Source organism: Sinohyriopsis cumingii, chromosome 18, assembly GCF_028554795.1.
Source record: "Sinohyriopsis cumingii isolate HCF-2022 chromosome 18, ASM2855479v2, whole genome shotgun sequence".
NCBI lineage: Eukaryota > Metazoa > Mollusca > Bivalvia > Unionida > Unionidae > Sinohyriopsis > Sinohyriopsis cumingii.
Genome location: NC_142978.1, coordinates 28,891,217 through 28,908,169, shown reverse-complemented (window position 1 = coordinate 28,908,169; position 16,953 = coordinate 28,891,217). Strand labels below are relative to the sequence as shown.

Below are 16,953 nucleotides of genomic sequence, written 5' to 3'. Positions count from 1 at the left end.
TGCAAGCTCAAGCTTGACCTTTAGTACCTGGGTTATATTTTGGATAAAGTGGATCCAGCATGTAGTACTACCTTGTTATTAATTGTTCCAGTCATCATCAAACCCAGACTTAATTTAGGGATTAAAGAATGATTTGACCATTTACCCAGACATATGGCTTCACACACACACACAAATTTGTGTGCGTGTGTGTATATATCTCTGTGTGTGTGTGTGTGTGTATATATATATATATATATATATATATATATATATATATATATATATATATATATATATATATATGTGTGTGTGTGTGTGTATTGCTTAACCGGCTTGAAGCAGCTGTTCTGTTTTCTTGTGTGCCATTTTTCATGATATATGCGCTTGCTGTCTGTCTTCTTCTACGTTATTGTGTTCATCATGCATTGGCTGTTCAGTTTGTACGTGTTTCTTCATCTCCATGTTTTGGAAATGAGAATAATTAGACTTTTTCTCTGCTGTATTGTTCCACTGCTACAACGTCCTTTGTTGTTGAACAAACCACCATCATGTGATACTCGCCAGTCACCCATTTATGCTATGATGGACTCTCATTAATTGCTTTAAATGACCACTCCTTGGCTCTCCACACTACACCGTGCTCAAAACTAAACGAATTGGGACTACATTCATCATTACTTAAATGTAAACAGAAGCTAAAAAAGAAACATTTTAAAGCTGGCCAGCGTAGATCTGGAAGAATTTCAGTTATCTCCCTTATGCCCATTCTGTCTCAACAATTTAAAAATTCAGCCGTTAATTTAGATAACCTAATTCAAATCCCTATTAAATCGTCAACCATTGAGTCAATTATCCAAGAGATACCTCTTCGTACTGCATTATTCAATGCCCAATCAGTAGGACCAACAGAAAAGCGCACAGAAAAAAAAATAGTTAATTTTATCAACATCAGAATATCGACGTCTTTTTCCTGACAGAAACATTACTAAAAACATCAGGTGATGAGCCCAAGTGTGCTGATTTAACACCCACCGGTTACTCCATCAAGTCGTCACCCCACCACTCTCACAGAGGTGGAATTGCTGTCATTAATTCGTGATTAAATGTCTAAACCACACCACAACTTTCAATTTTCTACCACACATCGTTTGAACTAGTCCAAACCACACTCACATTGGAACAAAGGTCAGTCCAATTTTTCTGCCTATACCACCTTCCTAGTAGAAAAAACAAGCTGACTGAATCTCTCTTTTTGGAGCAGTTTCCGAATCTCCTGGAGTATGGAAATTCGATAGGTGGCAACCTGATTATTCTTGGAGATTTTAACTTTCACTTTGACTGTCCCGAAAACCCCAACACATCAAAACTCCTAGATTCCATTAATGTTTTCAACCTCAAACAGTCAGTTAACCAACCCACCCATCAACATGGTCACATATTAGACTGAATTCTTCATAGACCTGATGATAATATTCTACAGTCCTCCATGGTATCCCAAGAACTTGCATTACATCACCTCTGCAATGTATGCCATCTTGATGTATCAGTCCCTAACCCTCCACCTTTATTTGCTACTAAGAGAAACCTCCATATGATAAATAGAACCAAACTAATGCATGACATCCTAACAACTTGCTTACCTCCTACAGCAGAACAACTCGATAACTACTGGCACTAATTGCTCGACAAACATGCCTCAGCCACCAAACACAGAGTATCAACTCAAAAGTGTTCTCCGTGGTATAGGAGTGTTAGGGACCAACTTCGCATTGCTAAAAGAGACTGCCGCAAAGTGGAGAGGCTTTGGCCTTTCACCAGACTCACTGTTCATAAGCAAATCTATCAAGCTGCTAAGAAGAACATCACAAAAATAGTCCATTACCAACAAGCTAATGTCAAGGAACAAATGTACACCACTTCCAACTACCTTGTCTCCAGTCAACCTTCCAGACCTGTTTGCAAATTTCTTCTGTGACAAAGTACAAACCATGAGAGGTAAGCTTGAAAACACAATTTCAATTGATCTGTGGTCACCATACAGTTGGGATACAGAATTTCAGCAGCAACCATTAGCACCATTTGAACCTGTCTCTATGGATTTAGCATGTACAATCGTGATGAAGAGTGCACCAAAGTCATGTGAACTTGATCCAATTCCAACATCACTGCTGCTTGAGTGCTTAGATCCAGTATTGTCTTCACTAACTGATGTTATTAATACCTCTCTCTCATCCAGGGAATTCCCATCATTTTTCAAAACTGCCATTGTAAAGCCTCTGCTGAAGAAACCAACACTCAACCATAATGATTTAAAGAATTACCACCCAGTTTCTAATTTCCCATTCATATAAAAAATCTTAGAAAAAGTTTTTCTATCCCAACTTGTATCTCATCTGAATTCAAACAGTCTTTTTAGCAATGTACAGTCTGCATATTGCCCTTGCTTTGGATAGCGGAAAGATTACAATCCTCACCCTCCTTGATTTGTCTGCAGCATTTGACAAAATAGACCATGATATATCACTTCACCATCTCCAGCATATATTTGGCATTCATCATACAGCCTTACTGTGGTTCAAGTCCTACTTGGTCAACAGGACACAAATTGTGTCTGCAAATGGAATACACTCCAGCCCAGTTGATCTATGTTGTGGTGTTCCACAGGGGTCTGTTCTTGGACCTGTTCTCTTCATTCTATACACTCAGCCGCTCTCAAATGTCATAGATCATCATCCAGTGTCTCATCAATTGTATACTGATGACCATCCAATGTGTAGAGAGGTGCATTTGTGATGTGAAATCATGGCTGACATGTAACAAGCCGCAGATGAATGATGATAAAACTGAGGCCATTCTGATCACAATACAAAGACTTTCTCATTCACATCCTTTATCTCAAACAATAAATATCAACAACACCAACATTAAATTCATGCAGTCAGTATGAAACCTAGGTGTTACTCTGGACAGTACTCTCACACTGCACCAACATGACATGAACATATGCAAGGCTGCATATCTTGAGCTGAAATGCATCAGCTCCATTCGCAAATATCTTTCAGCTGATGCCACTAAAACACTTGTGTGTTCATTACTACTTTCAAGACTGGACTATTGTAACTCAATTCTGTCTGGATCATCTCAATATCTACTCCAGAAACTTCAAAGAACAGTTGCTCGGATCATCCTTAGAGTACCACGATCAGAGCACACCTCCTGGCTGGTATGTACCCTACATTGACTATCCATTCAATCCAGAATCAAACACAAAATTTGTTCCCTGTGACTCCAGTCCAACATACCTATCAGACCTCACCCATGTATAAACACCAGCAAGATACCTACGCTCCTTTTCTGAAATTGACAATCGTATACCCATTATTCCCACTATGAAAACTAAGTCATATAATCAAAGTTCTTTTGCATACCAGGGCCCAGCAACGTGGAACAAATTGCCAACTGAACTTAGACACAAAGACACAGTGATCCCATTCAAGAGTGCTCTTAAAACTCACCTATATTGACTGCAAGAACAAACATAAACGCGAACTAGTCTAGCTACCACATGTCTGTCCAGGTGTAACAAAATCACATGGAGGATCCAGCTATCCCTATCTTCATTGCCTGCCCGCAGTATATTATCAGTGGTTTATTTATGGATGAGAGCATTGTGTCATCACTAGTTCAGGTTATGGTTTATCACAATATTGAAGACCAGGATCAAGATTATTCACAAATTAAGTGTGAAGATATGGCTAAGCAATAGCCCTACTCCAATCCAACTATGGAGAGGGCAGTGTTCAGTTTTAAGGATGCTGTTGAGGAGATATACCAGATATTGCTGGCTTATGAATACTCTCTACCATGACCATTATGTATGACTGTACGGTCAGATCATCTGTCAACATCAACAATAAGGAGTAGTATCCTTCTTTCCAACTGCTTCCCCAATCAGCAAAACTGAAGGAGATTAATGGGGAATGCTAAGCTTTGTTTCCAGAGAGCCAGGAAGCAGCTGCAATATGGACACAGTCTGCTGACTACCATACTGAACTCACAGTGCTGGATAATAATGCAACAGTGCTTAACACATCTGCCCCTCCATTTTATAAGGTGATTAATATTTGGTTTCTCACCACATTGAAGCTGGTTCAAAATATTGTTACCACGTGTTTGATGCAGGATCTGGCCTCAACAGCAATTTTCCAAGCAGTGAAAAAATCAGCCAAAACACACATCCAGGAGCCCCAACAGCTTGATATGTCAGGATAAATTTTCACATGACACTTCACTAAAACTGCAACCTAGCCTGACTTTAGGGATGACTCTCTGTAAGGCTCACCATTGATGTTATGTGGACAAAACTGAAGAACTTTCAGAGGTAGGCAGCTCAGAAATTTCACTTCAACTGGCTGCTTCACCTGTATCCTCATTTAGGAACCTGCAGTCCCTGCCACAATAGAAGATGACAGACAAGCCAGGCAAAAGTGATCTTTTATACCCCAAGGGGCATTCAGATCTTAGGAGAAAGACACTAGCAGTTCCAACTACACACTGGATCAACATATTTCCACAAAATGGATAGGTGGCCCAAGTCATTTCAGAGGATCTTCAGACTTTCTTAATCCAACCCACTCCTCATTCTGTTTCTCTCGTTCTAACAAATTTTTGTGTCATCAGTCAAAATGTCGGTGACAATACAAAAGCAACACTCTTCAGAGCTCAAATCAAAGTATGTTCATTATCAATAAGGCCAATGTCTTCAGGGCTCTATCAAAGGATGTTCATTATCAATAAGGAAAATGTATTCAGGGCTCTATTAAAGAATGTTCATTATCAATAAGGAAAATGTCTTCAGGGCTCTGTTAAAGGATGTTCATTATCAATAAAGTCAATGTCTTCAGGGCTCTATTAAAGGATGTTCATTATCAATAAGGCCAATGTCTTCAGGGCTCTATTAAAGGATGTTCTTTATCAATAAGGCCAATGTATTCAGGGCTCTGTTAAAGGATGTTCATTATCAATAAGGTCAATGTATTCAGGGCTCTATTAAAGGATGTTCATTATCAATAAGGCCAATGTCTTCTGGGCTCTATTAAAGGATGCTCTTTATCAATAAGGCCAATGTCTTCAGGGCTCTATTAAAGGATGTACATTATCAATAAGGCCAATGTCTTCTGGGATCTATTAAAGGATGCTCATTATCAATAAGGCCAATGTCAAGTTAAGGCATATCAAGCATCAGAGTCACCTCCATGAATTCATTCTTTCTGCCAAAATTCAGGAAGGAGATGGTGAGGTCTATCCAACTTTGTATCCAAATGGACAAGCATGCAATTAGTCTCGATTTCACTGATACCTAATTTCAAGGCCCTTTTCAACTGGTATCATGTAAGTTATTTTGTTTTGCTTACCATGACAAATTTATTAATTTCAAGTCTGTCCCTTTGGTCTAAATATCAGCCCTTGGGTCATCACCAAATTTATGTTTATGGATTGTGTTATCACCCCATCTTGGTCAACAGCCTTTTTGGCAAAGGAGTTGTATCTGATGATCAGGTCCAAAAACATTGTAAACAAACAATCTTCTACCCTTTTAAATCATCCCAGGCCACACCGATGGCCTAGTGGTTAGAGCATCCACCTCGGATGTGGGAGGTTGTGGGTTCAATCCCCGGTCGAGTCATACCAAAGACTTACAAAAATGGTACTAACAGCTACCTTGTTTGGCATTCAGCATTAAGAGGTTAGTGTTAGGACTGGTCGGCCTGGTGTCTGGATAATGTGACTGGGTGGGACATCATGCTACATGTCTGTGGCATGATGCCCCAGTGCTAGATATCACTATAAACTGTCAAAATGCGTACATTGTGGTGATAAGACTGAAAAATTGTTAAAGCTACATTAAAAATCCAAATCACACGCACACACACACACAAACAAATCATCTCAGTTTTCTAATGAGGTAAAAATTCTACGTTAACACTTAACATAAGCCAGTAAAATGTCAACTGTATGTCATCTAGTTTTGTGTTTCTGGCTTGAACAGTGCTTGAGACTGAACCCAATGAAATCACACATTTTTATTCTAAAATGTATTTACTACAGGATAATTTTTGCAAGGGGGGTAACTGTAACTGAAAGTTGTTATTCTCAATAGTCAGTATCATGGGTTACTTACCTTGCCCAAGTTGAGAGAGAGAGAGAGATAGAGAGAAACATGATTTTTTTAAAATAGGTAAAATGCCATTTTTGGCAGCTAGTATATTTGATGGGGGAAGAACCTTGGAATGCCCCAGGAAGAACCATGGACATAAGGGAAGCTACTGACAGGCTTTCTTACATAACCCCCAATGGCCTGAACTGACACTCAAACTCATGTGGACAGAAGTGAGATTTCAGTGATTTCTAAAGGTACTTGGACACAGAACGCACCAGAAAAAGAGAGATAGAACAGGTATTTTGTACAGCAAAAATTTATTCAAAATGCATATGATCTGAGAACTATTTCTAACCACAATGAACATCATTAATATATGTGCAGATGTTGCTCATGCTAAAACTTACTGGATGTCTTTAAGATTTTAATCTACCATGTTTACTAAAAACATATCAAAATACAGCTTCTAGAATGGTCAAATATTCAGCCAATGAGGTGCAACATCACCTCAATAATATATATGGATCTCACTTACTGTCAAACTCGTGTAACATTTTAAGCATCTAAACCAATATTGAAGTTTTATCAAAAATCAAAATTTGGCCTCCCAAGTGGCAACAAACTCCGCCAATCAGCTGCAATATCACCTAATTAATATGTGTGGATTTCACTCATTACTGAACTTGTACAATTGAATGATGATATAACACCAAATGCCAAGATCACCTCATGGATATGCATGGATCTTGTCCTTGACTGAACTTGTCAGAGATTGTGATGATATATGCACATATTCCAACTTTGATCAAAATCTGATCAAAGACATGGTAACAACATCAATCAATCATATGCATAATTAATATGCATGTGTGTTGTTCATTACTGAAACTGTCTGAGATCTTGATGGCATGAGTATATAGTCAGTCGCAAAAGCAATAGTTGTGTAGGCGACTTAAGTCCTTTAATTGATTGATGAGTATATATTTCATGTTAAATCTAAATTGGATCAGAAACAAACACTTGAGAGTGGTAAAAAGCTCAGCTAATTAGACACAAGATCATCTTATTAATCTGTGTTTATCTCACCCATCACTGAACTTATCCATCCAACATATTAACTGCATAAGCATATATTCCAAGTCCGATCAAAATCAGATCAGAATATGGACTCCATAAAGGTGGCAATCTCAGAAAATTAGATGCAGAATCACCTCATTAATATGCATAGACATTACTCATCTTTGAAGTTACTGGAGATATTGAAAATATAAAACTAAATTCAATGAAATATGTGACCTTCAAAGTGGTAGCAAGCAATGTCGAAAGATGGATGATGGATACACATTAACCATCAGCTCACTAGACCTTACATCCTGGTGAGCAAAAAATGGGTCAGGCTGAAAATAAATGCAAAAGCAATTTTATTTACTTTTAACTTTTGTGACTTAGTCAATAGCCATGGAAAAATAGCCATGCAGAATACATGTCAATAGTCCATTAATTAAAATGTCCAGGAAACAGAAATTAATGTCAATAACTAGAAATTATCAAATATTTTACCAGGGTCCATTTTTAGTAGCCTGACTATAGGAAATTCTTTACCAAGGTTCATGTAAAGAAAGCCTGCATGCAAGATTTTAAATACTTGACCAGGGTCCATTCTAGGAAGCATGATTGAGGGATATCAAATACTTGACCAGGGTCCATCCTAGGAAGCATGATTGAGGGATATCAAATACTTGACCAGGGTCTATTCTAGGAAGCATGATTGAGGGATATCAAATACTTGACCAGGGTCTATTCTAGGAAGCCTGCATGCAAGATTTCAAATACTTGACCAGGGTCCATTCTAGGAAGCCTGCATGCAAGATTTCAAATACTTGACCAGGGTCCATTCTAGGAAGCCTGCATGCAAGATTTTAAATACTTGACCAGGGTCCATTCTAGGAAGCCTGCATGCAAGATTTCAAATACTTGACCAGGGTCCATTCTAGGAAGCCTGCATGCAAGATTTCAAATACTTGACCAGGGTCCATTCTAGGAAGCCTGCATGCAAGATTTCAAATACTTGACCAGGGTCCATTCTAGGAAGCCTGCATGCAAGATTTCAAATACTTGACCAGGGTCCATTCTAGGAAGAATGATTGAGGGATATCAAATACTTGACCAGGGTCCATTCTAGGAAGCATGATTGAGGGATTTCAAATACTTGACCAGGGTCCATTCTAGGAAGCATGATTGAGGGATATCAAATACTTGACCAGGGTCCATTCTAGGAAGCCTGCATGCAAGATTTCAAATACTTGACCAGGGTCCATTCTAGGAAGCCTGCATGCAAGATTTCAAATACTTGACCAGGGTCCATTCTAGGAAGAATGATTGAGGGATATCAAATACTTGACCAGGGTCCATTCTAGGAAGCATGATTGAGGGATATCAAATACTTGACCAGGGTCCATTCTAGGAAGCATGATTGAGGGATATCAAATACTTGACCAGGGTCCATTCTAGGAAGCATGATTGAGGGATATCAAATACTTGACCAGGGTCCATTCTAGGAAGCATGATTGAGGGATATCAAATACTTGACCAGGGTCTATTCTAGGAAGCATGATTGAGGGATATCAAATACTTGACCAGGGTCCATTCTAGGAAGCCTGCATGCAAGATTTCAAATACTTGACCAGGGTCTATTCTAGGAAGCATGATTGAGGGATATCAAATACTTGACCAGGGTCCATTCTAGGAAGCCTGCATGCAAGATTTCAAATACTTGACCAGGGTCTATTCTAGGAAGCATGATTGAGGGATATCAAATACTTGACCAGGGTCTATTCTAGGAAGCCTGCATGCAAGATTTCAAATACTTGACCAGGGTCTATTCTAGGAAGCATGATTGAGGGATATCAAACACTTGACCAGGGTCCATTCTAGGAAGCCTGCATGCAAGATTTCAAATACTTGACCAGGGTCCATTCTAGGAAGCATGATTGAGGGATATCAAATACTTGACCAGGGTCCATTCTAGGAAGCCTGCATGCAAGATTTCAAATACTTGACCAGGGTTTATTCTAGGAAGCCTGCATGCAAGATTTTAAATACTTGACCAGGGTCTATTCTAGGAAGCATGATTGAGGGATATCAAATACTTGACCAGGGTCCATTCTAGGAAGCATGATTGAGGGATATCAAATACTTGACCAGGGTCCATTCTAGGAAGCATGATTGAGGGATATCAAATACTTGACCAGGGTCCATTCTAGGAAGCATGATTGAGGGATATCAAATACTTGACCAGGGTCTATTCTAGGAAGCATGATAATGCAGAAAAATTAAATGAATGGATGAAAATTGTTCATTACATTTTCCAGGGTTTCCACACAGTTTGAAATGAAAATCACCATGCTTTTTCCAGGATGAAACTGGTTTCTACAAGTTGATCCTTACTGAACAGATTCAACAACATTTTGGCACTGAATATGAATATTTTTTAAACAAAAGCTGTTTCTATTTTGAGACCTTGATCTCAATCTCTACTATATATCTAAATCATACCTTATATCTAAATCAGACACGACCATGTACTAAACCACAGGAGGTATCACTTGAAACAAGTGTAACTACTGAAATTTATATAAATTTGCTTGTAACAAATTTAAAGTTAGAGAATAAAAAGGTTAACTTTACTCTGATCAACTGCATATGTTGATATAAAAACATGTTTCTTAAAGCAAAGTTTTTTTAAAATTGTAACATAAAGTCCTTTCAATGATGCACATTTTGTATATAAAGAAAAGATTAGTCTTTAAAATAATCCACTTGTCTTTTTGGTGATTAGACATCTCCTTTCAATGTATAATGACTACTGACTGTATAATTGATGCAATCATTATTAAATTGCACATACAGCATGGGATTATGGACTGTACATTTAATGCAATCATTATTAAATTGCACATACAGCATGGGATTATGGACTGTACATTTAATGCAATCATTATTAAATTGCACATACAGCATAGGATTAAGGACTGTACATTTAATGCAATCATTGTTAAACTGCACATACAGCATGGGATTATGGACTGTACATTTAATGCAATCATTATTAAATTGCACATACAGCATGGGATTATGGACTGTACAGTTAATGCAATCACTGTTAAACTGCATAAACAGCATGGGATTCCTCATTGAAAAGAGCCAGCTGACAGTACCTTCTATGAATTTAGCAAGGTCTGACAATAAAATTCAGTTCATTAACTTCATATATTCAAACAGGAACTAAGATTAGTTTTGTTTATTTTTCTCTTAAACTTACTGAGACCACATGTCACAAACAAGATGATGGCGACTGGCCAATAAGACATACCTATTACATAAGCAAATATACACTCAGATATTGAGTTTCCTACTGAATAACCTGTTTACCTGACCAATCTAAAAGCCATAACAAATGTTTGGTGGAAGCACATAAATGATCCATGCAACCATTGTATATCAATTGACTGAAGAGTTCTATAATGGCCAAAGAATCTGGTAAGAATTCAATACTGTTAACTTGTGATTAGATCAATTATGATTTGATTATTTTGTCTACATACAAGTAGCAGCTGAAAATTCGCAGCTTTGATCAACAACTACGATTTTAAACAGACATTCCTGGTTGGAAGCAAACCTATTCATTCTCTTTACTTTTTCACCTATTTCCCAGCAGAGTGGGAACCCTGATTATCAAGCATGAATATTATTTGTTTCTTAAATCCTTCCTCTATTTAGCAAATTCAATGGAGGGGAGAATTTCCATCCCAAATTTTCAGTTCTAGAATAGACTCTGCTACCCTCACTGTAAATAGTGTCCATATAAAACACTGTCAGCGTCCAAACACTAACCTTGTTGAGGAGTAACAGTGTCCAAACACTAACCTTGTTGAGGAGTAACAGTGTCCAAACACTAACCTTGTTGAGGAGTAACAGTGTCCAAACACTAACCTTGTTGAGGAGTAACAGTGTCCAAACACTAACCTTGTTGAGGAGTAACAGTGTCCAAACACTAACCTTGTTGAGGAGTAACAGTGTCTCAAATGCAGATCTGCTTTGATATTTTGGACTTAACTGGAAACCATTAATGTCCACCAGGAATAGCAGAAGCTTGGTTCGTTCTACATGTTTAAGAAATTTGTGACCCATTCCAAAATTCACATGAGCCCCTTCAATCAACCCAGGTAAATCTGCAACAGTGACCTGGAAAAAAAATGTGTTTAGTGATGAACATCACACAATGGCAGTAATAATAATAACAACAATATCAAAGATGTAAGAAAAGTAAGTAAACTTTTAAAGTGGATTTATGATCATAAACTCCAACAGAATTTATTGTGTAGAAAATTTGCTATAATGTTAAAATAGATTAAAAATTTGTTTAAAATTAATGTAACGGTCTGGAAATCTAATTTGTTCATGTGATTATGACAATGAAAAAGTGTGTATAAAATTTCATGGCTCTGTGTTTAATGATTTATGGGGAATGATGCCAAAGCTAACTTGAGATTTTTACGCAGCTCAATTGACATACAGAATTATGAATGAATGGAAGGATATTTTTACAGATCTATTGAGACAGATTAATGGAAGGATGTTTATGCAGGGTTAATGACTTACCGACTTATGGAAAGATGTGCAACTCCAATGACATATAGACTTACAAACACATGGAAGAATGCATGTCTGACAGACAAACAAACATACTGATGTATGAAAGAATGTATGTGCGGTAAGGAAGAATGTATGTGTGGTAAGGAAGAATGTATGTGTGGTATGGAAGAATGTATTGTGGTTCTACTGCCATAATGGACTTACTGATGGTTTTTAGAATGTATCTTTGGCTCTAGTGATATCCAGACTTACTGATATATGGAAGAATGCATGTCTGGTTCTGTTGACATATAAAACTTGCTATATATGGAAGAAATCATGTCTGATTCTACTGGCATAAAAACTTACAGATGTCTGGAAGGACAATATTAAAACAATATGGCCCTCAGTGATATAGCAGAGGCAACATAAAAAAATGAGACAAAATGGGTTTAAAGAATTCAACACTAAATCATGAAATCAAACTTATGTAAAGTACTATCTTGTGTTTTAGTGCTCCCTTGAGTTTTGCATCCCAATTATTAGCTATCCTCTCATTCAGCCATTGAAGTCTGGTGTTTGTATCATTCTGTAAATTTCTAGTGAGCCTTAATTTCTTTGACCCTCAAATTTCCATCCACTTTCAACTTATATGAATATTCAATGCATCACAGTACCTAAAATAATGCTATGGGTCATCAGCAAATTGTGGTATGCCTCCATGGTGCCTTTCTAACTTTGAAAAGATCCAAAGTATATCAATTTCATACAACAATCTACAGAATACAGCATCTTAAATGTGAACAGTGTCAGGATGTACCCTTACTAAATCTGACTTGGAAATACAGAATCATATAATGTTGATGCATCAGCTGCTGGAAAAGTGATTCCTTGGTCTTTCAATAATGCAGAATTAAGAAGAAAGTAAATCTACTTCACCTGTCGATAATCTCTGTACATCATTGTTCCAACCTGTGGCTGTATTGTGGTAACTGTTGGAATAAAATTAATGAAGTGAAATTCAAGGAAAAAGATATATAGCGATAAACTTTAAAGTCAAGGAAGGTGTCACACACACACACACACACATTTACCTCTGAAGTAAATTAAGATGTCATACAAACTAAAACAGATACCTGGAGTAAAGGAAGGTGTCATACATGTCAAAATGTATCTCTGCAGCAAGGGAAGGTGTCATACACACCATAAAGAATCACTATAGTAAAGGAAGTGTCCCACATAAAAAAGTATCTCTATAGTAAAGGAAGTGTCACACATCAAAAAGTTGTTGTTGTTGTAGGGTTTAACGCCATTTTTCAGCACACAATAGGCTATACATGGCGGCCAGTCTTAATGGTGGAGGAAGAACCCGGGAAAACCATGGAAAGAACCACCAACTCACGAGAAGCTACTGGCAAGCTTTCTCACATACCCACATTAGCCGAATCCTAGACTCGAACCCACGCAGACAGAGGTGAGATGGCAGTGATCCATAACGGAGAGTGCTTTAGACCACTCGGGGCCCCCATCAAAAAAGTATCTCTATAGTAAAGGAAGTGTCACACATCAAAAAGTATCTCTATAGTAAAGGAAGTGTCACACTTCAAGAAGTATACCTAAAGTAGAGGAAAGTGTCACACACCAAAAAGTATCTTAGTTTCTAGTAAAGGAAGATGTCGCATACCGACAGAAAAGGAATGTGTCACACACCAAAACATATACCTACAGTAAACACAGGAGCCCCAAGTGGCCGAGTGGTCTAAAGCGCTCACCGTTACAGATCGCTACCATCTCACCTCTGTTTGCATGGGTTCAAGTTTCAGGCTTGGCTAAAGTGGGTATGTGAGAAAGCCTGCCAGTAGCTTCTCGTGGGCTGGTGGTTCCTCCCAGGATTTTCCAGGGTTCTTCCTCCACCAGTTATACTGGCCGCCATGTATAGCCTATCTTGTGCTGAAAAATGGCATTAAACCTACAACAACAACAACAACAGTAAAGGAAGGTGTCACACACTAAAACATATATCTATAGTAAGGGAAGGTGTTACACACACCAAAAAGTATCTGAGTCTATTGTAAAAGAAGGTATCACACCAAAAATTATTCCTACAGTAAAGGATAGTGTTATACACAATAAAGGGTATCTCTGAAGCAAGGATGGTGATATGAATATCAAAACATATTGTTCTCAAACAAATTTCATGATTGCTCTTTGTGTAAGAAAAGTGACCTAAATGCAACACTGCACTGACAGATGGAAGTGAAGACAATAGTATTACTAAAAGCCCATGATAAAAATGTAATATAAAGATAATCCTGTGGCTCTTTTACTCTTTGCAGTCAGCTCGCCCCTTCAAGATTTAAAAATGGATTTTTTTAAAAAGATTATGCAGTGTCTCCATTAGTCTCTGCAAGAAGGTGATGCCTGACAGAAAAGGCTGAGGATGTTCAAAGTGGGGCAACATAATATGTCCCATGAAGCTGTTCTAAGTGGGATAACATAGGTCACATGATGATGTTCTGAGTGTGATAACACAATATGTCCCATGTGGATGTTCCATAACATGTCACACAAGGATGTTCAAAATGAGGTAACACTATGTTCCATGAGAATGTTCCAAGTGGGGTAACACAATATGTCCAATGAAGGTCTTTTAATGGGATAACATTATATATTTCATAAGAATGTTCCAAATGGGATAACACTATATGTCTCCTGAGGATATTACAAATGGGATAACACTATGTCTCATGCAGATGTTTCAAATGGGATAACACTATATGTTTCATGAGGATATTCCAAATGGGATAACACTATGTCCCATGCAAATGTTCCACATGGGATAACACTATATGTTTCCTGAGGATGTTCCAAATGGGATAACACTATATGTTTCCTGTGGATGTTCCAAGTGGGGCACTACTATATGTACTCCCCATGTATATGGCAGGAACATAAAACCTGAGATTGTATGAAAGAAGGAAGAACAAGCAGATGCACACTAAGCATAACACTAAGCCTTCAGGTGATCCTGACAATCAACCCAATTGTAAGGTCCTGATTAATGTGTGAAATGGCATTGAAGTATATATCTAAAGCTATGTAAATGCAAATGGGAAATATCAGTGTGTCAACAAGTATAAGTGCTGACATCAATATAAACATAGAAAAGCCAACTCAAATCCATATATAAATAAAGATCACTCTTAGCAGGACATTGTGTACACTTATAACATCTTACATGGGTACTCAGCAATTTTAGGTTGAGCCCTTGAGATTGCAGCTAGAAATGTTGACTTGCCAGCATTAGGAAATCTGAAAGAAGAAATAGTTATTACTGTACACTAACATTCACCTGTTACACACTGTTACATGCCCCTTTTTTTACAGAAAGAATTCTTCAATATGTTTGAAACATACGTCATAACTGTCTGTAAAGGCTGTCAAAAATATATCAGTTAAACCTGATACAGAGGTAACCTCTCAAAGGCAAAAACCTGTACATTAAGTCCCACTTATTTCATTTGTGGAAATTTACTATTATATAAAGGTTACCTGTTCATACAGGTTAGTTTTCTGCCAAGCTTTAAAGATATGTCTAAATGTAAAACAACAGAATAAAGACAAGGAAAATTGCATAGTTATATCAGTTTACTATGTAAATCAAAACAATATATCTACATTTATAATACATATTAACTAACTATATGCATGTAAATTCCAATTCAATTATTCTATTCAACACTTCTAATAAAAGTCACAATCTTCAAGATTCTTATATACCTTCAAAAAGTAACAACAGTCTTAGAATTATGTATTTTAGTCTCAGAATTATGCATCTTTGTTCACAAAGTTAACAATGGCTTTCAAGGTAAAATGTTACTGAATCTGGCAACCAATTTAGTGATACCTTGAAGAATTTGTATTAAGAAAAACACTTTAGCTAAATCTTTTTATCCTAATTCTTATATATATATATATATATATATATATATATATATATATATATATATATATATATATATATAGTATGTATGATGTACCAATGATGAACCACGAAGATGTATAAAAGGAAACGAGGCTTGCCGAGTTTCCAGTTAATGAAAAATTTATACAATAAGTGGTATATCATTAATACAGCATGAATACTATACATGTATTTTATTTATATCACATACAAATAAACATATTTGCACTTTGAATGGAGTTATCATGTGCTCCGGGTAACTGTACTGACTGAGTGAATGAACTCCTCATATCCTCGTGAGTGTGTCTGCTACAAAATGTAGTTTAATGATTTTTCTTGTTGTTCACAATCACATATGCAAGCTAACAAGTTGATTGTTTTCTTTTTGAGCTTCTATTTTTATTCAGATTTATTAAATCAATATAAGATACACTCATGATTTAAACATGAAATATGGTTTTTATGAAGAAAGTAGTGCACTACAAACACAGTTAGCTTCTTGTACACTGAACCTGAACTGTCAGGCATTCACATACTGGCGTATGGAAATTAGCGTGGAATAGAAACTAAGTGAAATGATGTAACAACAAGAGGTAATTAAAATATTTTAATATACTGACAGTTCATCTAAGTCATTGTTCTGCTTTAATTAACGTTTCTAAAGATTCTCTCTCTCTTTCTCTTGCATCACTAGGGTTGGTGTCACCAGGTGCAGTAACTCATGGTGTCACCCCCATTGACCTCCTTCCTGCACAAAAATTTAAATTTTTTATAGACAGTCGTTTTGGTATCACCCTCTGATGTGTCACCTGGTGCAGTCTGCACCCTCCTAGTGATGCCACTGCTCTCTCTCTCTCTCTCTCTCCTTTGGATGGTTTGACTAAACTTTACCATCATTCATAGGTCCAGAGACATCATCATATGACACACACAAAAATCACCAACAATCGTATTTTCATGAATTTTCACCTGTATCTAGCAATGATAATCCAGAGAGAGAGAGAGAGAGGAGGAGGAGGAGGAGGACCATTGGACATTTTTTTACTTAATAATTAATAATCGAGTTTCAGAACATTATAATAACTTTAAGAAACAAAGACAACAAAACATTAAAAAGCTGCAGTATGTGTGGCTCGCAACCGACAAATTTAACAGGTAGGCCTAGTGTCAATTGGCAACTGCAACTATGTATCACTGATATTATGAACACTGT

General features: G+C 37.2%; 1 protein-coding gene across 1 annotated transcript in view; it reads right to left on the bottom strand.

Moving 5' to 3' along the window:
- Positions 1-16,953, bottom strand: part of LOC149776295 (GTP-binding protein 10 homolog) — a 73,604-nt gene that overhangs the window by 21,848 nt on the left and 34,803 nt on the right. The window contains exons 6-8 of the mRNA XM_089942756.1: positions 15,015-15,088; positions 12,716-12,768; positions 11,201-11,386 (exon numbers count right to left, since the gene is read on the bottom strand). Of these exons, the coding sequence (XP_089798882.1) occupies positions 11,201-11,386; positions 12,716-12,768; positions 15,015-15,088 (313 nt within the window). The remainder of the gene's footprint in view (positions 1-11,200; positions 11,387-12,715; positions 12,769-15,014; positions 15,089-16,953) is intronic.